General features: G+C 35.9%; 1 protein-coding gene across 2 annotated transcripts in view; it reads right to left on the minus strand.

Annotated features, from left to right (window-relative positions):
- PPA2 (inorganic pyrophosphatase 2) overlaps positions 1 to 20,564 on the minus strand; it is a 111,491-nt gene that overhangs the window by 68,522 nt on the left and 22,405 nt on the right. For both annotated transcript variants that reach the window (XM_015138926.3, XM_028848657.2), the window contains 3 exons: positions 18,498 to 18,551; positions 15,878 to 15,997; positions 7,205 to 7,291 (listed from right to left, as the gene is read on the minus strand). In XM_015138926.3, the coding sequence (XP_014994412.1) occupies positions 7,205 to 7,291; positions 15,878 to 15,997; positions 18,498 to 18,551 (261 nt within the window). The remainder of the gene's footprint in view (positions 1 to 7,204; positions 7,292 to 15,877; positions 15,998 to 18,497; positions 18,552 to 20,564) is intronic.

The following is a 20,564-nucleotide window of genomic DNA, read 5'->3' on the forward strand; positions in this document are numbered from 1 at the left end:
TTGCCTGAGACCACAGAACTAGTGAATGGAAGACCTGGGATTCACACCCCAAACTGAGCCAAAACTGCTTCTCTTGTCAAACTGTACTGAGAAAGCGGATCAGTCCTTGCCTGAGGACAGAAGGTTGGGAATGTCAAAGGAAGAGATTACAAAGAAGTGTAAGAAAACATTTGGGGGTGATAAATATGTTCATTTTCTTATTTTTGATAATAATTTTGCATGTAATTATATCAAAACTCAACGATTTGTGTACACTTTAAATAGGTACAGTTTATTATATGTCCATTATAACTCAATAAAGCTAGAAAAAAATCTACTTCACATTTATGGCTAAAACTATTTTTTTTTAAATGCATTACTTTCTTGGATAAAATAATTATTCGCATTTGTTTAAGATGAAATCAGACATAAGCTTGTTTTAATTTTAAAAAATCACAATACCATTTCACTACCACTAGGATGATTGCTATAAACCAAAAAGGGAAAATAATGAGTACTGGTAAAGATCTGGAGAAACTGGAATCCTTGAATATTGTTCGTGGGACTTAACATGCTGGGGAAAACAATTTGGTGGTTCCTCAAAGAGTTAAATTCAGAATTACCATATGACCCAGCAATTCCACTCCTAGGTGAATAAAATGGATAAGAGTATTCAAACAAAAACTCGTACATGAATGTTCATAGTGGCGCTATTCATAATAGCCAAATGGTAGAAACAAGCCAAATGCCCATCAACTAATGAATGGAAAAGTAAAAGGTAATATATCCATCAGTGGACTATTATTCACCCATAAAAGGGAATGAAGTGCCAATACATGCTACAACACGGATGAATCTCAAAAGCACACTAAGTGAAAGGGGCAGATACAAAAGGTTACATATTATATGAGACCATTTACATGAAATATCCAGAATAGGTAAACCTATAGCATAGAGACAGTAAATCAGTGGTTGCCAGGGGCCAGTTAGAGAATGAAATGGGGAGTGACTGCTAATGGGGATGGGGTTTCCTTTTGAGGTCATGAAATGTTTGGGACTAGACAGATACAGGTGATGGTTATACAACACTGTGAATGTATTAACTGCCACTAATTTTAATGTATACTTTAAAATGGTTAATTTTATGTGAATTGAACCTCAATTTAAAAATTAATCACAAATTATTTTTGATGATAATGAAGGTTGTTATATACATGTCAAAATGAACCATCATAAAACAGCTCCTATCCCTTAAGTCCTCTCTCGAAACTGTTATCATTAAGTGAATGGTTCACTTCTTTCCAATAGCTACCTTCAAGTTTATTCTATAATGAACAAAATACTTAATTTTTTGTGTTTAACTACAAAATTGATCAGATAATTTCTTAAAAATGTCAATCAAAAAATACAAACATTTATCAAATTAAAGCAAAAGAACATAAACTTTAATGCAGCTGATTTAAATCAAGACTTGAATTTAATCAAACGTATCTTAATAAAGCAAATCTCAAAAATTAGAATTCTGTCATTTTAAATAATAAAAGTTGAAATCATATGGCTATAACCTGCAAATTGTAAAGAATATAAATAGGATGGATATAAATATGTGGATCAATTCTCACAAATATTAGCAGTAGAGGCAGAAGGGGATAGGGCAAGCTTGTCCAACCCGCATGCCCTATGGGCAGCATGTAGACCAGGATGGCTTTCAATGTGGCCCAACACAGATTCATAAACTTTCATAAAATATTATGAGATTTTATTTATTTATTTTTTAGCTCATCAGTTATTGTTAGTGTTAGTATATTTTATGTGTGGCCCAAGACAATTATTTTTCCAATGTGGCCCAGGGAAGCCAAAAGATTGGACACCCCTGGTATAGAGACTAGGAACACAGGCTCCAGGACAAGATACCTGGAATTCAATCCCAATTCTGCCAACTTACTAGCAATGTAAGTTTGGGGAAATTACTTAACTTCTTTGGAATATAATTTTATATTAAATTTGAAAATAAAAATACCTGTTTCACAAGGTAGCAGTTTTAAGAATAAAATGAGATAATCCATATAGAGTACCTCAAACAATGGTTTACAGACTAGTACTTTACTATAAGCATCAGTATTAAGGTTTGGGTTCCTAAAGGAAATCATTCATTTTTCCCCTTACCATTCTCAGTAAACAAAAATGCTAGGAGAAATTTTTTTTTGAAAAGTATGTGCCTCATGAAGTATATGTATCTTAAAGGATCAAAGACAAGGAAGTAGATTTTCTGAGGGATACTTTATATGTTATTTCCTACAGTGATCTAATTCTATAAAAGGGCATGTAACCCTTGTTTATAGCATTCTTAAAAAAACACCAAACCTCTGATTTCTTAACCTGCTTTTCTATTTCTTAATAGAAAAAGAAGTTTCATCTTTCTTAGTCTGCAAATTACAGGTAAACAACTAAGCTGCTTCCACTACAAAATTAGACTCTTACTTGAAAAACTACAGAAAGATGTCTCTGGAGATGGAAAATGGGAGATGTGCAGACTTATATGGGCTCCTCTGAACTGATACTGGCACCAACTCACAGAAGCCACTGTGTGATTAGCTCAGCTGCTCTTTTTGCATGCCTCCAGGGGTTAATAGCTAAAGCTACATCTGTGGAGGAAATATAATGACAACACTATCCACGGGAAAAGACATTATAAACAAAGAATTTCCCTCTACAGTTGAGGTCTCCATTGTCTGAAATACTGTCTGTTCCTTTCCCAGTCCCCGCCCTCCGGCATGCTTCTTACTAGCTGCAATCACAAAGTATTTCTGATACATGTCCTCAAGTTTGGACTCTGGCTGCTTAAATTCTAGATTCTCAAGTCCAAAAGGAACATACGACAAGTGATTATAAAGATATGGACGATATTTGCAGCTCTGAATATACATCAAAAATAAAGTACTCCATAGAAAAATTTTACAACTGCGTATGTAATTGCTAACTTATACAGGCTGGATCATATTTAGAGAGGGGCGTTTAGCTGTGGTAGTATGCCATTCTATTTATTTATTATTATTTTTTTGAGACTCAGTCTTACCATGTGGCCCAGGCTGGTCCTGAACTCTTGGGTTCAGGAGATCCTCTTAGCTTGCCTCCCAAAGTGCTGGGATTACTAGCATAAGCCACTGAGCCCAGATTGCTCCATTCTAACAGGGGCATTAACAGAGATGATCTAGTGAAAAGTAACCAGAGTGGAAAATAATCTAGAAACTGTCAGATAAACAACTAGAATAAAAAGCCTGGAGAACAGAAGGCTTCGGGAGGGTATGGTATATTGGACCAAAAGACATGTAAGATCCTTTATAAAACAAAAATGTTCAAATTTGAAGTTATCACATAATTGCCAGTTTAAAGTCGGCTATACTGGTTAACACACTAGATACACTGGATGAGAGGGTCTCAACCAAAGCCAATGTTGCCCTCTAGGGGATATCTGGCAATATCCATTTTGGGTTGTCACAACTGGGGAAGAGGTATTACTAGCATCTCCTAGGAAATGGCAAGGGATGCTTCAGAGGACAGTCCTCTCTCATAAAGAATTATCCATCTGTAATATCAATAGTGTCAAAGTTGAGAAATCCTGTAGATGACTCTGGCAGCAGGGTATCAGAATTCCTGGAAATCACATATAGCTTTTAAAAACCACATTCTAGGCCGGGCGCGGTGGCTCACGCCTGTAATCCCAGCATTTTGGGAGGCTGAGGCAGGTGGATAGAGGTCAGGAGTTCGAGACCACTCTGGCTACTACGGTGAAACCGCTTCTCTACTAAAAATACAAAAAATTGGCTGGGCATGGTAGCAGGCGCCTACAGTCCCAGCTACTTCGGAGGCTAAAGCTGGAGAATGCCATGAACTCGGGAGGTGGAGCTTGCAGTGAGCCGAGATCATGCCACTGCACTCCAGCCTGGGCGACAGAGTGAGACTTCTGTCTCAAAAAAAAAAAAGCACATTCTAAATTATTTTATCTATTTTTATTCACAAAATTTACTTTAAAATTTCAAACAATATAAGAACAGGTAAGACATGTATGGGTTATAAAGCAAGCAAGGAAGCATGCCCAGCAGATTTACCAAGTTGCCTCAGAATGAGACACACCCTTTGACTTCACATGCAACAGAAAGGCACAGTTTTATTTCAAACAAAGCACTGTTTTGCTGTAACACTGTTAAAAACTAGAAAGGAAAACTCAATCAAACCAAAAAAGATGCTTAGGAATAAATGGTAGAATTCTTACAAAACCACCACACGTCAATTCAATCCAAATCAATTCAACAAATCTATGCTCAAAGTATAACATTTAGTTTTCTTAGACACTGAATAAGCAATACAAAAATCCCTCAAGGGACTTACAACATTAAAGTTTTCTATATCTGTGGTTCTAAGTCTGTTACCAACTTCCAGGACTCTGCTTCTTTCCCTCTGCCTATTAACAATGTGGTGTTAAAAGAGACTTCCTACCACTATGTTTCTTACAGCTGATTCAACCACTAATCTCATAGCCAGGCATGAAAGAAAGGAGCATACCACTAACAAAGAACTATTCTTTAGATGGTAATCATATATTTATTTCATATTCAGTAAATATTATTTCAGGTCTTATTAACTAAAGGAATAAACTGCTCTGGCTATAAGATGCAAGGATGATACGCATATTCATGAAGTGTTCCATATTCTTCACCCAGATACAAGAAATTCAGAGAACACTTGAGAGATACTATGCAAGATGAATATCACCAAGGCACACAGTCATCAAGGTCTATCCTAAATATACATGCATGCAACATCAGAGCACCCAGATTCATAAAACAACTACCACTAAACCTAAGAAAACTGAGCAATACAATAGTGGGAGGCTTCAACGCTCCACTGGTGCTCTTGTGTCCTTTAAAAGCACATTAAAAAGGTAACACAATTCATCATGATCAAGTAGGGTTTATTCCAGGAATTCAAGGATGGTTGAACATATACAAACCAATAAATGGGATTCACCACATAAAGAAAACTAAGAATAAAAACCATATGATCATCTCAATAGATATAGAAAAAGCATGTGATAAAATCCAACATTCTGTCATGATAAAAACCTTCAACAAACTAGGCACTGAAGGAACATACCTCAAAATAATAAGAGCCGTCTATGACAAACCTATAATCAACATCATATCAAATGTGAAAAAGTTGAAAGCATCTCCCCTAAGAATCAGAATAAGACAAGGATGTTCAGTCTCACCACTCCCATTCAACACAGTACTGGAAGTCCTAGTCAGACCAATCAGCCAAGAGAAGGAAATAGAAGGTATCTAAATTGGAAAAGAGGAAGTCAAATTCTCTCTGTTCACTAATGGCATGACAGTGTATATAGGAAACCCTAAAGCCTTCTCCAAAAGACTCCTAGACTTGATAAACAACTTCAATAAAGTTTAAGGATACAAAATCTCTATATAAAAATTAATAGTATTTCTACACACCAATTAACATTCAAGCTGAGAACCAAACAAAAAAATCTCATTTGCAACAGCCACACACACACGCATACACACACACACACATTACCCAGGAATACATTTAATCAAGTGGGTAAAAGATCTCTGCAAGAACTACAAAACACTGATGAAAGAAATCATAGATGATACAATCAGAGAGAAAAACATCCCATGCTCATGGACTGGAAGAATCAATATTCTTAAAATGCCAATATTGCTCAAAGCAATCTGGAGATTCAATGTAATTCCTAGCAAATTACCAATATCATTTCTTCACAGCATTAGGCAAAAACAATCCTAATGTTTATATGGAACCAAACAAAAGCCAGAACAGTCAAAGCAATCCTAAGCAAAAAGAACAAATCTGGAGGTATCACATTACTCAGCAACAAATTATACCACATACCTGTAGTACTGGTATAAAAATAAACATGGTACTGGTACAAAAATAAACACATAGATCAATGGAACAAAACAGAGAACAAATACATGAAGTCACATACCTATAACCAACTGATCTTCAACAAATAACAAAAAAAAAAAAAATGGGGAAAGGAGACTCTATTCAATAAATGGTACTGGGAAAACTGGCTAGCCATAGGCTGAAGAATGAAACTGGACCCCTACCTCTCACCACATACAAAAATTAACTCAAGATGGATTAAAAACTTAAATGTTAAGATCTGAAACTATAAAAATTCCCAAAGAAAATCTAGGAAAAACTCTCTGGATATCGCCTAGGCAAAGAATTTATGACGAAGACCCCAAAAGCAAATGCAATGAAAACAAAAACAGACAAATGGGACTTAAACTAAAAAGCTTCTGCATAGCAAAAGAAATAATCAACAAAGTAAACAGCCTACAGAATGGGAGAAAATATCTGCAAATTATGCCTCCAACAAAGGACTAAGACAACTCAAACAACTCAACAAGAAAAAAAAAAAAATTAAAAAGTGGGCAAAGGCCATGAACCGACATTTAAACCACATTGAGATTTTTTACATGCTGGTTTCTAAGCTCTACACGATTAAAGATAAGATGTTATTCTAGGAGTGAGAAAAAACGGGGAAGAGTTGAATGTCTGCAGAGAACAAGAAATAGTAACAATAAATGTAGTAGAAAATAGAGAAAGAACTAACCAAAGACATATAGAAGGATTGATGGGTAGCATCAATTTCTGAAATTGTGGATTTTGTTTTTACTCAGTAGGATGTGGCAACCTGGAAGCAGGCACACAGAAACAGAAAAAGTATCAGATGACTTTCATGAGAATTGAAGTTTCCATCTAAACAATAGGCAAGGAAGGTGAAGACAGGACTTGGCAAATTTTTCCATACAGGGTCAGATGGTAGATTTAAAATAATAAAATAATAATAAAAGGCTTTGTAGACCATACAATCTCTGCTACAACACCTCAACTCTGCTGTTGTAGTATAAAAGCAGTCACAGACAGTATGTACATGAACGGGCATACCTGTGTTACTTATAAAAACAGGTGTTAGGCTGGCTTTGACTTGTTACAGGGCTATAATTTACCAACCCCTGGTTTAAGACAAGAAAGTGAAGATAAAAAGAGGGACTGATAACACAGAAATCAACAGGCTTGAACTCTGAAGAGCTGAAGAACTAGAGGCTAAAACGAAATTTTATGGCATGAATAAACCAAAACTCATGTTAGAATTAATACAGTCTATAAAACAAACCTTTGAGCCTATTTCACAAACATCAATAGGATCATTATCTCCAAAGCAGTTCGTGCTCTTATCTTTTTCACCGGGATCTTCCCAAGTCTAAAATTAAAAAAAAAAAAAAAAAAAAAAGCAGAAATGTAACTTAATACTATAATGTACTTTAATCTTTCCACATAATCACAAAGTTTTATAGATAACAATAATCCGAAGAAAACATTATCAGAAATTACATAGGCACAAGGCCAACAGGCCAGTATGTCCCTAAGGATCATAATAATTAAAACAGATGTATAGTATTTCCTCCCTCTGTCTCTCAATTGTCAGTATAATTGCATCTGCGAGTGGGTGGTATATCCAGACATACTCATCTTCCAAGTTCAGTCAGGGAATAAATTCACATTCACTTTTAGAGTTTCAGTGGATGTTCCCACTGTCTGTGCCCTTGTTTCTGTGTTTCCACTGACTGCCTCAACTGTGGCTTCCGTCATCCACTGCTTCCTTTGACGTGGTAACAGCACAGGGATCTAAATTATTAAAAGGAACCCAGTTTTTCCTTTATAAACGAAAGGACAAAACACTACTAAAGAAAATTAAAACCTATTTTGTCTCATTCATTCCATTAAAAAATCCTCTACCTGTCAAATCTCAAGGACCTTGATGAAAACATGAAAAGACATCAATTCTTTAGTTTACTGGCAAGATTAGTTACAAAATAAATACATGGGAATTTTTATAAATGAAGACCATAATAGAAATTTGCTAGTAAGATTAAAGATCCCTTCGGCACTACCTCTCCCAAAAAGCCTCAGAATTGCCTGATTCTAAATGGAACTGTAGAAGTTCCCTAAAATTATTTGCTTTAAATTCAAATTAAAAGGGATACAGAGACTGTCATCCCAAGATTCAGATTATCATTATTATCTAAGATTTCAGGTTATCTAAGTTTATTTCCTTTAATTTTATACAAATAATTACAAATAAACTTATTTACAGCTAAGCATTAGAGAAATTCCAATATTTTCCTTCTAGTACTAATAATAGTTTATTCAGAAATAACCTGGCCTAACTTTATCTTTAAAAAAAATTAATAAATGAAGTCCAACAACATTTCACTGCCCCCAACACTAATACTACCAAGAAAATGTAAGAATAACCACAATTGTTAATCTTACATACTGGCCATAGGTGACAAACACTTTCTAGCTAATATATACACACACAACATATACATATATACATACATACTGCATGAATAATGTACCATAACGAATTCCACTTTATAGACAAGTAAATTGAAACACAGTTTAAACTTGCACAAACTCATGGTTTCTAAATGGTAAAGACTGTATTAGAACTCATGCTACTAATCATTATTTTTTATGTGCAAATTATAACAACAATTGAATGGCATTTATTTCAAATATAACCCCATCTACTTCACAGTTCTCTTCTTTTAAATACTTTCTCTTACTCTGAGAATCTCCTAGGTAACTTTCCTATAGAGGTTCTGTTCTTCCCCAGTCTTCCCTTTACTGCTTCTTTTTTTCTATTAACAGGCATTCACTCATACAGTAAAATATTTATTGAGTACCTATTTCGGGCCAGTAACAGAGATGTATAGGGAACAGTCAATGACATGGAGAGTGTCATGTTAACAAATGGTATGGCATTTGTGACAAACACTATAAAGGTAATCTTAATGTGCTGGGGAAACCAAGATGGGACACCCAGGTATAATCAGAATCAAACAACCTACTGCAGAATCAGAAAATATCTGAGAGGTTCCTCCTTGCTAATGCAGAAATCCTACCTCATAATTTTCCTTATCCCTACTCCCACTTCCAAGAGAACAAATGTGACAAGCTAGAAGTCCCGTTGGCTTAAAGGAAAACATCTAGATTCTACCACAAACTATCTTGACTAAACCATCTACATCCGTTTCTTCAGCTACTAAGAATGGCTTAAATAAGAGGACCTTTTTTTTGTTTTCTTTTTCTTTTCTTTTTTTTTTTTTTTCCCCAGACAGAGTCACACTCTTCTCTCCCAGGCTAAAATGCAGTGGCACGATCTCCGCTCACTGCAACCTCCGCCTGCCAGGTTCAAGGGATTCTCCTGCCTCAGCCTCCCAAGTAGCTGGGACTACAGGCGCCCACCACCACGCCTGGCTAATTTTTTTTGTATTTTTAGTAGAGACAGGGTTTCACCATGTTAGCCAGGGTAGTCTCAATCTCCTGACCTCGTGATCCACACGCCTCGGATTCCCAAAGTGCTGGGATTACAGGTGTGAGCCACTGCGCCCGGCCAATAAGAGGATCTTTAGACACATCCTAGCCCTAAAATGCTAAGATTGTTAGTGCTCATTCACAATCTGCATGAATGCTACCAGTGAATAGGAAGCCCACATACTTATGACCTACTTAGGACAATTTTGATGGGCATTAATTTTTTTTTTTAAAGTCCTTCCTCACACAGAGACAAACACTGTCTTGACATTAACTTGGTTGTGGTGGATATTTCCGTTGGTTGGTTGGTCCTCAGAACTCCAATTTCAACATTACCTATCAATATGGTTACATACGTTGAGGAATTAAGTACCCAAGTAGAAAATTATTAAACTCTACAATATTGTTGTGTTTAGGGCCAATTCTTCATGATTTTACTTACCAGCAAAAATACCAGACTGGTTCTCTTTATTTCCAACCTTTAATACTCTGCATCTACAGACCTCACTTTTTACTACAAAAAGAGATATACACTAAATCACCTCTAATTTAACTTGAAAATACAGTATAATTTCAACAGGAAAGGAAATCCTGACAAATTTAAGCTTTGGTTATGCCCTCTTGTGGAGTCTTATGTGTACAACTATTAACAGACAGACAACTAGAAAAGAACAAACGCTGAAGAAGAAATATCAAGAAGCAGAAGTTCAAAATCTTAATATTGGTTTCACAAAAATGACAAAAGATTAGCTTCCAGACTTTAGAAATAATTTTGACAACTAAATAAGAAAAAGGGAAACCCAACTAAAATGGGCTGAAGATATGAACAGATAATTAAAAGAAGGGGAAACATGAATGACTTATAAATTTATGAAAAGATACCTAGTCTGATCAGAGAAATGCTAAAATCACAGTAAGATACTATTTCAAAAACCTAAAAATCTTATAATCTAAAATATTAGTAAAGATGTATGTTATCTGGAACCCTATATACTACTGGCAGGAGTATAAATTGTCACAACTTCTTTTTTGTTTGTTTGTTTTGAGACGGAGTCTCGCTCTGTTGTCCAGGCTGGAGTGCAGTGGCACAATCTCGGCTCACTACAAGCTCTGCCTCCCGGGTTCACGCCATTCTCCTGCCTCAGCCTCCCAAGTAGCTGGGACTACAGGCGCCCACCACCACGCCCAGATAATTTTTTGTATTTTTAGTAGAGACGGGGTTTCACCGTGTTAGCCAGGATGGTCTCGATCTCCTGACCTCGTGATCCGACTGCCTCGGCCTCCCAAAGTGCTGGGATTATAGGCGTGAGCCACCGCGCCCGGCCCCCCTTTTTTTTTTTTTGAGATGGAGTCTCACCTTGTCACCCAGGCTGGTGTGCAGTGGCTCGATCTCGGCTCACTGCAAGCTCCAACTCCAGGGTTCAGGCCATTCTCCTGCCTCAGCCTCCCGAGTAGCTGGGACCACAGGCGCCTGCCACCAGGCCCGGCTAATTTTTTGTATTTTTAGTAGAGAAGGGGTTTCACCGAGTTAGCCAGGATGGTCTCTATCTCCTGACCTCCTGATCTGCCCACCTCAGCCTCCCAAAGTGCTGGGATTACAGGTGTGAGCCACCATGCCCGGCCTGTCACAACTTCTTTTATAAACAATCTGGAAATATTTAGTAAAGTAAAATAGTTACACAACTCATAATTTGACTAACAGGTATATAACTATACATACTATCTATCCAGACAAACTTTAGCATGGACTCAAGAAAGACAAAACAGAAAGCTACACACAACCTATCAACAGGAAAACAGTATTATAGAAAAGATGTTTATAAAGCTATAAAAATGAATACATCAGAACACACATATTATTGTTATACCCTAAAACAAATCTTCTCATTTTCATGCAGGTGTTTGTGATTATTACCTTACGATCTATAAGTATTGGTGAATACATTTGTAGTCACCACGCCCTGGTCCTTAGGTCTCTTAAAAAATCCCTGAATCATACAAAGCCATATATAAAGGTGGTTCTTAAGAATATCTTCCTGATTAACCAGCATTCCTATCACAAGTCAAAGGAAGAAAGACCTCTGACTTTCCCACTACCTTCGCCTTTTTATTTTTTAAGAGAGGGTTTCACTCTGCCACCTAGGCTGAAGAGCAGTGGTCTGACCATAGCTCACTGCAACCTTAAACTCCTGGCCTCAACTGATCCTCCCATCTTGGCCTCCCAAAGAACTGAAATTACAGGGATAAGCCATTATCTATGCTTTCCCAGCTTCAATTTGGAGCAAAAGCCTCTACCAGTGTTTTTACTACTAGCAGCTAACATCAGTAGCAGAAGTGTCATCATCATTGAGTTAATATTATTAAGAACTCACTACGGGGCCAAACACCTCTGATCAACTCATTCAATACTCACAATACCCTTGTGGGGTAGGTAATATGATCATCCACATAAACAAACAGGCCTAGAGAGATTTAGTCACTTGTCTCAGGTTATAAAGCTAGTAAGTGGTACTATATATTTGATTGGGGAGGTCACTGAACCAAATTTATAATTAAGCACAAAGTAAACATATCAATACTAGATTAAGACTGAAGAAATTTTGAATTTAAACTGAATCTAGTCTTCTAATATTTGCCAGACAGGTATTCTAAATATTCAGTCAATGAGATGTAACACTGAAATAACCCATTATATGTGGGCAACAGGAATAAAATGGTAGGAAGACAAAGATGAATTTTTGCCCAGGCAAGCTCCAATTTTGAGGAAGGCATTATTAGGAGTGTGGGAGATGCTATTCAGGTTAACAGTCTAGACAGCTCAAGGTCTGAATAATGATGGCATACTGATGAATCACAAGCTAAGTGGATAGACTACTACTTAACAGTATTCTGCTGCTTAAATATTCTTCCAACCACACAGTTGGCTTCGTAACTGCTCTGAACAAGTTTCTTGCTGCTACAAGACAAATCACAGAACAGCAAAAGTACCCACACAAGCCTATGAAACAAATGTGACACACATACACGATGCATTAATTTATTCATTTCATAGTTATTGATCACCTACTCCATGGCAGGCACAAAACAGACAGAATCCTTGCCCTCGTGAAGTCTGCATTCTAGCTGGGAGAAATTAACAATAAACATAATAAATAAATTATATAACAGGTTACAAATTGGTAGTTGTTATGGAAAAGGGAAAAAAGAAGTATGAGACGGGGAATGGGAGTAGGGTTAAAAGTTTTAAAGGATGGTTGGCAGATACCATAAAGAAGATGACTTAAGGGCAATTTAAGGAAGCCATGTGCATACCTGGAAAGGAGTGTTCCAGGGAGAGGACACAGTGAAGGTCAGGGCCTGAGACAGGAGTGTGCGTCAAGCACCAGAGTGCCAGTGTGGAAGTGAAGCAGAAGGCAGAAGGAGAGTTGAAGATGAGATTTAAAAAGTAAATGGGACCGGGGCTGGCTTTCATTTTAACAGGGTCATGTCTGAACATCGACAATCAAGAAAAAAAAAAAAAAATTAGGTAGAGCTACTCCTTCCCATAAGCAACTGGCATGATTTCAGCATTCTTAAAAACATCATTCAATTTAGTTTCTTTGATAAATAACTAACTTATATGCAATTTATGGTGTATTCTTTCCCTGAAGACTTCACACACACATACACACACACACACACACACACACACACACTCTCTCTCTCTCTCTGTCTCTCTCTCTCTCTCTCTCTCTCTCTCTCTCTAAGATCAGTCAGGTTTAAAAAAATAGTACAGATCTCTGGTTGAAAACAGCAGAGAGAATGCAGGTCTATTTCCTTTCTTTCACTTCCATTCTAGACACATTGACTTCCTTTTTGATACTCACACATGCTAGGCCTATTTCCACCTCAGGACCTTTATACTTGCTGTTTCTTGTTGGACTGTTCTTCCTCTACATGTCCACACTACTTGTTCCCTCACTTCCTTTAGGTCTTTCTTCAAATAACACCTTCTCACTGAGATTTTCTCCCTGTCTAAATTGCAACAATCCTAACATTCCCTAGCCCCATTCCCTGCTTAAATTTTGACACACTTACCACCACCTGAGATTTTACTTGGGGTTTATTTTGTTTACTGTCTGTTTATCTGACTAAAATAAAAGCTCCAGAAAAATATATGTCACTTTTTATCACTGTTTTACCTGCAGTACTTATAAGAACACCTTGCAAATACACAGGCCTTTAATAAATATGTACGGAATGAATGAACAGTTTGGTGAAGGCCTGGTGTGGACACAATGAGGTAAGTTAAAAACACTGAAGAAGACTTTGTAGTGGATAGAAGTGAGAAAGGAGGAATGCTGCAAAATGAGGATAGAGAAGTAAGCAGAAGCCAGATCACGCAGGGTTGAGTAGCAATGTTAAGAATTTTGTATTTTATCTTTTAAGCGACAGGAGACCATTAAAGCATTCTTGTACAAGAAAAGCATCTGCAAATTTGTGTTTTAAAAAATATCAATTTGGATGTTGGATGGAGTATGAAACTTAGGTAGGCAATGGTGAATGCAGGGTGAATACTGAATTAAGGGACTACCACAGTCTAATTCTGTTTTATTAATTTCTATTAATAAATTAAGAACTACCATACCTGCCAGATTAATACCACTGCATAACATCTTGAAATTCAAACACATCCCGAGGAGTACAGAAGTTTGGCAAGACTTTAAACAGAAAACTAGAGAAGTTTCTTTTGCATTTACCTACATTCCTCCCCTTCTCTCCTTCCTGTCAACAGGTTTGTTTTCTTATTTTTTTCATAATTTTAAATTAGTAGATGAATTAGTAGTGCCTATTATACCACATCATAACCAGCAGTTTAGTTGTTGATTGCCCCAATCAGACTACAAATAACTTTAGGGAAAGAATCATACGATAATAAAAGTACCAGTCTTAATTATAATAATTGATTACTACATGTTACACACTATTCGAATGCAGTAACTCATTTAATCTCAACACAAAGATAAGAAATAGATATTTTATGTTCTCCATTTTACAGATGAAGAAAATGAGGAAAAGTATCTTTCCCAAGGTCACATCACTAGAAAGTGACAACCTCACTCCCAAACCGACATTTTCCAGTCACTTATTATAAGGCCTTGATGTTACATCTATATCTCATCCGTCTTTTATATTCCCAACACCTAATATCCTGCCTGGCACATAAATGCTTAATAAATGTTTAAAGAAATAAATACATGCACTATAGTTTATTCTCTAGCTCCTCTACTTACTTCTCTGTTTCTGTCGGTCTCTAATTCACTGGCTTATTCAGCATTCCCCTCATCCACACATTTCCTACAGGCTGCATCCCCTAAGCTTCAGAGAACCTTCGCAACCTTTTGCTGTTGGGTCAAACGGCATATCTATTGAGGTACCTGGAGAGTTAGGAAACCTGCTTTCATGGTTTCCACAGGCATTCTCATTCTTAGCACATCACTTTAGAAGTGCCCATTTTAACCAAGAATGTATCCATGTGGGTGGTCTAACTGAATCAGAGACAGCCTGACTCTTTAGAAAACAATTTTTTTAAAATTTTCCTGTGAATGTTTATTCTACACAGGCAGTTGCTTATTCATGTTGGATAAAACAAGACCTCTCTTCTCTGATATTTCCCCAATACCATCTTGAAATTTCATGCAAAATAATAAAATAAATAAAAATATAAAAATTAAATTTCCAGACAGATGGTCTACGGTTTTTATAAACATAAAGGCAGATGGTTCTCTGTGTCCCCAAAACCTAGAATTTTGATTCAGCATATTCTGAGTTTTACTCACTAAATAATCTGGAAGAGTTACCTCTTTCCGGGAATGAGGAAACATGAGAGAAAATCAAAAGAGGTAAAGAAAGGAAGAAAAGCAAATTGTTGTTATTCTCCAATAGGAATGCTACCTTACCATTATTTAGCTCGTTTTCTCTGCTTTCTACTTAAAAATTATTAACTCATAACAGTAAATAATATAAGTTGTGCAATTCAATTTACAACAAGTTCCAGGAAAAAAGTTAATAATTTAACACATTCATCTGTTAAAAGTTTAAAATATAAAATTCATGCTATCATATACAAATGCATATAAAAGCCTAACTTGTCATGTTCAAAGGAATGACTGTAGATAAAGCCTCGCTTAAAAGTTTTTCACTGACACTTAATAGCCACGACCAGAAAAAAAAAGTATTCAAAATGTTAAATGTGAACGTTCCATATGCCTGACTCCAAGAACTTGAGTATAGACATATATGTGGTTTCAAACAAAAATTTATTGATATACTAAAACTCCATCCACATTAATAAATTCCAAATTTACAAACCTCTCCAAATGACGTGTCCTCAGAACCAATTTAAATTCAAGTAGTTCACAGGATTTATAAGGCAATTTTTTCAGACGACAGGAACGTTTTACCATTGTAACAAAAATGTTACCTGAGGGAGGGTACCATAATTCCATATATAACCCTTGTAAGGGAAGATATTCGCCACATAGCGTAGCTTTCCATCCTTTACATATTGTTTAATGGGATTCAGTGGCTCTTCGGTGGCAATCTAAGCAAATCACAGAAGGAAAAAAAGGAGACGGGATAAGAAATAATTAATTCTACATCCAAATAGTACTTTTAAAAATCTGCTATTTTCAGACTAAACATTCATATTCCAACTTAATGATCAAAGGTGCTTTAAAAGAAATTAAGCCAGCTCTTACTACTAATTTATAGCACTCTATGAGAAACTGTTTGGAAAGGAAACACCAGATTATATATTTAGTCACTCTATTATTTATGTACTCCATTATTTCTAACACAAATAATAAAATGATTGAGATGGCAAGAAGATAAAGATTAATCAACTTGCCTTTTGTTACTAATCTCAGGCTTTATTACCATCAATATTATGATAATAAAGCTAACTCAAAGATTCCTACCATATATTCAATAGTGAAATGCTGAAAGCCTTTCCTCTAAGATTGGGAAAAAGAAAAGGATGCCCACTTTTGCCACTTTTATTTAACATACTATTGGACATCCTAGCCAGAGCAATTAGGCAAGAGAAAACAAAAAAAGGCATCCAAAGTAGGAAAGAAAGAAGTGAAACTGTCACTGTTTGCTGATGATATGATCTTATATATAGACAACTCTAGAGACTCCATCAAAAAAATTGGAAATAATATATAATCAACCTAAGTGTCCATCAACAGATGAATGGATAAAGAAAATGTGGTACATATACATAATAAAATAGCACTTGGCCTTAAAAAAAGCAGAAAATTCTGTCATTTGTGACAACATGGATGAAACTGGAGAACATTATGGCAAGTGAAATAAGCCAGGCGCAGAAAGACAAATATCTCATGTTCTCACCTATATGTGGAATCTAAAAAATTGAACTCATAAAAACAGAGAGTAGAATTATGGTTACAGAGGCTAAGGGTAGGGGGAATAGGGAAATGATAATCAAAGGATAAAAAATCTCAGGAAGAATAAGACTTTTTGTTATTGCGACAACAATACAACTTGATAAGTATAGTTAATAACGTACTAAGAGTAAATTTCAAATGTTCTCACCACAAAAAATGGTAAGTATTTAATGTGACAGATATATTATTTAGCTTGATTTAGTTATTCCATACTGTATTCATAAGTCATAATGTCACTTTGTACCCTATAAACATATACAATTATCAATTGTCAATATAAAGTTAAAACATCACCAAAAAGGAGACTCTCACCAACTGATTTGATTTCAAAGTTAGTTTTCTTCTTCTTCTTTTTTTTTTTTTTTTTTTTTTTGAGACAGAGTTTCATTCTGTTACCCAGGCTGGAGTCCAGTGGTGCGATCTCAGCTCACTGCAACCTCTGCCTCCCAGGTTCAAGCTAATCTGGTGACTCAGTCTCCTGAGTAGCTAGGATTACAGACATGCATCACCATGCAAAAATTTGTGCCCAGCTAATTTTTGTATATTTAGTAGAGACGGGGTTTTGTCATGTTGGCCAGGCTAGTCTCGAGCTCCTGGCCTCAAGTGATCTGCCCACCTCGGCTTCCCAAAGGGCTGGGATTACAGGTGTGAGCCACTGCACTCAGCCTCAAAGTTAGTTTTCTATCAAGTATATTCATATTGCTATTTTTAAAAAGTATGCTATATAGGAAACAAAAAAATAAGCCATGTTGAATGAAGAAACACTCCTTAAGTTAGGTAGATTCTCACAGATCCTCGGATCCTACACCTAACTGAGGTAGAGTAGCAAGAATGATGAAAGATTATACACGAAACACCACCAAAAAAAAAATCTAATATCTTTACTTTTTCCTATTAAAATGTTAACAAAAAATACTGCCAGGACCTGATGATAGTACTGACAATTCTCTTCCAAATATAAATTCTGAAAAATATACACCTACATAATAATGCCTAATTAAAATACTTAAAATAATATTTGCTATCACACCCAAAGTTATAGAAGGTTTATATAACTAAACCAAGTAACATAAATTAAATTTCATTTAGAACTATAAGGAAGCTTACCTAACTGAAGAAAGCACAAGAAAATTCTGAAAAGCAAAAGGGAAGTTCTTATAGGTTCATTTCCCAGAAAAATTAAAAAAAAAAAAAAAACAACAAAAAAAGCTAACCAGAAAAACAGCAGATGCTCTGTGATAGTCAAAAATTGAGTAAACCAGGAAATGATTTATTTCCTGGTAGAATAAAATCTAAAGGAGAATTGAGTCCTAAGAAATTAAAATTGCCATCGGCCCCAAAGAAAAGTTTCAGTTGCATCTGTGAACCAAATATATCTCAGAATCTACTTAAATAACCTTTAAAAGTATTTGCCATTTTCATAGGAGAAAAAAAGAAAATTAATATGTATATAACAAACTGAGAGGCAAAATTGAAAAAAAAGAAAAAAACTCTCTAAAAAACCATAAAGTATATACTTAGCTTTATTTTTCTCAACTATCCCAAATTGAAAATATTATGCCAAACAACTTACAACAAAGTTTTATATCATTATAATCATTTTGGTTGTATATTAATAAAGTATATTGGTACCTCCATTTTAGCATTTGTCCACCGAGGTATTTCTACAATCATATTAAACAGATTCTGCAGTTAAAAACAAAACAAAGAGAGAACATTAAAAATTTGACCTTTTATTTTTTCCCTTACCTCCTTTACAAGAATGCTTTAGATGCTTCTCCCCCACAAAAAAAAAAAATGTTTACAGTCTCCATCAGACATCTACCTATGCCTTAAATTTTTTCTAGAAATTAGAGTTGTCTAAAACAAAGCCAAATTTAGGCCACCATGTCACTTGAGCACTAATACACAGTGTCAGAGGTTACAAGTCTGAGAATATCTTTGATGTATAGTGACAAAACTAGAATGGAGTCAAGAAATGTGTTTCAATTTTTATTTTCCAACTAAAATAGAAGTGAGAGAACCAGTCCCTCATGTAAGGATTCAGTCTCACTTTTCCAATCTGTAAAGTAAGTGTGATAATCTCTGTCCCACTCACCACACAAGGTTGTTATGAAGACCAATGGCAATATACAGAAAATTATGACACAAAATATATTTTAAAATGATAAAACAATAATTAAATCCAAGTTACAATCACAACGTAAAATTAAGGACATAAGTACAGCTATTACAGAGATCACAAAGAGCTACACTAAATATTCTAGACTTAGTTTGCATATCTAGTGAGTTCAGACTCCCTAACGTTACGAACTGACTATGGCTTCACTTTTTTTTTTCTTTTTAATTCCTGAACTTTGTAGAATGCTTACACCAAAGGAGACCCTAGGTCAATGACAAGTAAAAATAATTCCCTACAGTTTGCCTTACAAAGAGAAAGTCTTAAGGTTAAAGACGATTTGCACACATTTTGACATTAGTAACTAACAATTTATCAGGGAAACAACGATGGTTTAAAACACTGTACTCCAAGGGTAGCCAAGAAGGAACAGGGTCAGTCTGCAAACTGATTGTTACTGGCTCATTTACAAACATTGGTAGCAATTAAAAAGAGCAATTTTTATACCTGTTGAATCTAATAATAAAAAATTGGAACCTGAATTACACTTTCCTTTTTTTTTTCACTCCCAAGATGGAGTCTTGCTCTGTCACCCAGGCTGGAGTGCAGCAGCACGATCTCAGCTCACTGCAACCTCCACTTTCCAGGTTCAAGCAATTCTCCGGCCTCAGCCTCTAAGTAGCTGGGATTATAGGCGCCCGCGCGATTATAGGCGCCCGCCAGCACACCCAGTTAATTTTTGTATTCTTAGTAGAGACAAGGTTTCACCATGTTGGCCAGGCTGGTCTCGAACTCTTGATCTCATGATCTGCCCGCCTCAGCCTCCCAAAGTGCTGGGATTACAGGCGTGAGCCACCGCGCCAGGCCCACACTTTTCTAATGATTCATGTTGATTGTATTTTTTTAAAGTATCAGTTTACAACCAATTAGAAATAAACCAGCCAAAAAACTAGTCCTTCATCCCAAATCATTTGAGAAGCAGTGATTTAACATACTTATTTTCGATCAATACCATCTCACCAGCTTCAATCAATTTAAAAAAAAAAAAAAAGTTTCCCAGAGCCCCATCTCTCATCTATCTAAATTAAATTGCTCTGGGTGGAGCCAGGGCACTGCTTATTTTTATAGGCTTTCCAAGCAATTTTAATATGCAGCCAAAGCTGGACTAAAGCATTGCTGAACAGTATCACGGAGGTTTTCTAGAGTAACATGGAATGTTGTTATTTCAAAGAATGCTATTTACACAATTAAATGTAGATATATATTGGGCCATAAAAGTAATGATGATTTATATTGTTTTTCTACGTAAGACTAAAAGTTACAAATGCCAAAGCTGTAAGCCCATAATGAGATAAACAACAAAGCTGAGAATAAATTCTCAATAACTGTTCCTTAGAAGTATGTCTCATACCTATCTTAGCAACCTTACACATAGTTCTGCTGTTATGTTTCATTTTCTATGCTCTTTCATGAGATACCCCTGCACCTGTTTAAATATGTCTGAAGTAGCTGTTAAAAAGAAAAACCGAAGTAAATGGCAGATGTTCACATAATTTATTCATCCCTGAAAGCCTGGCTAT

The sequence above is a fragment of the Macaca mulatta genome, chromosome 5 (genome assembly GCF_049350105.2).
Source record: "Macaca mulatta isolate MMU2019108-1 chromosome 5, T2T-MMU8v2.0, whole genome shotgun sequence".
NCBI classification, from domain to species: domain Eukaryota; kingdom Metazoa; phylum Chordata; class Mammalia; order Primates; family Cercopithecidae; genus Macaca; species Macaca mulatta.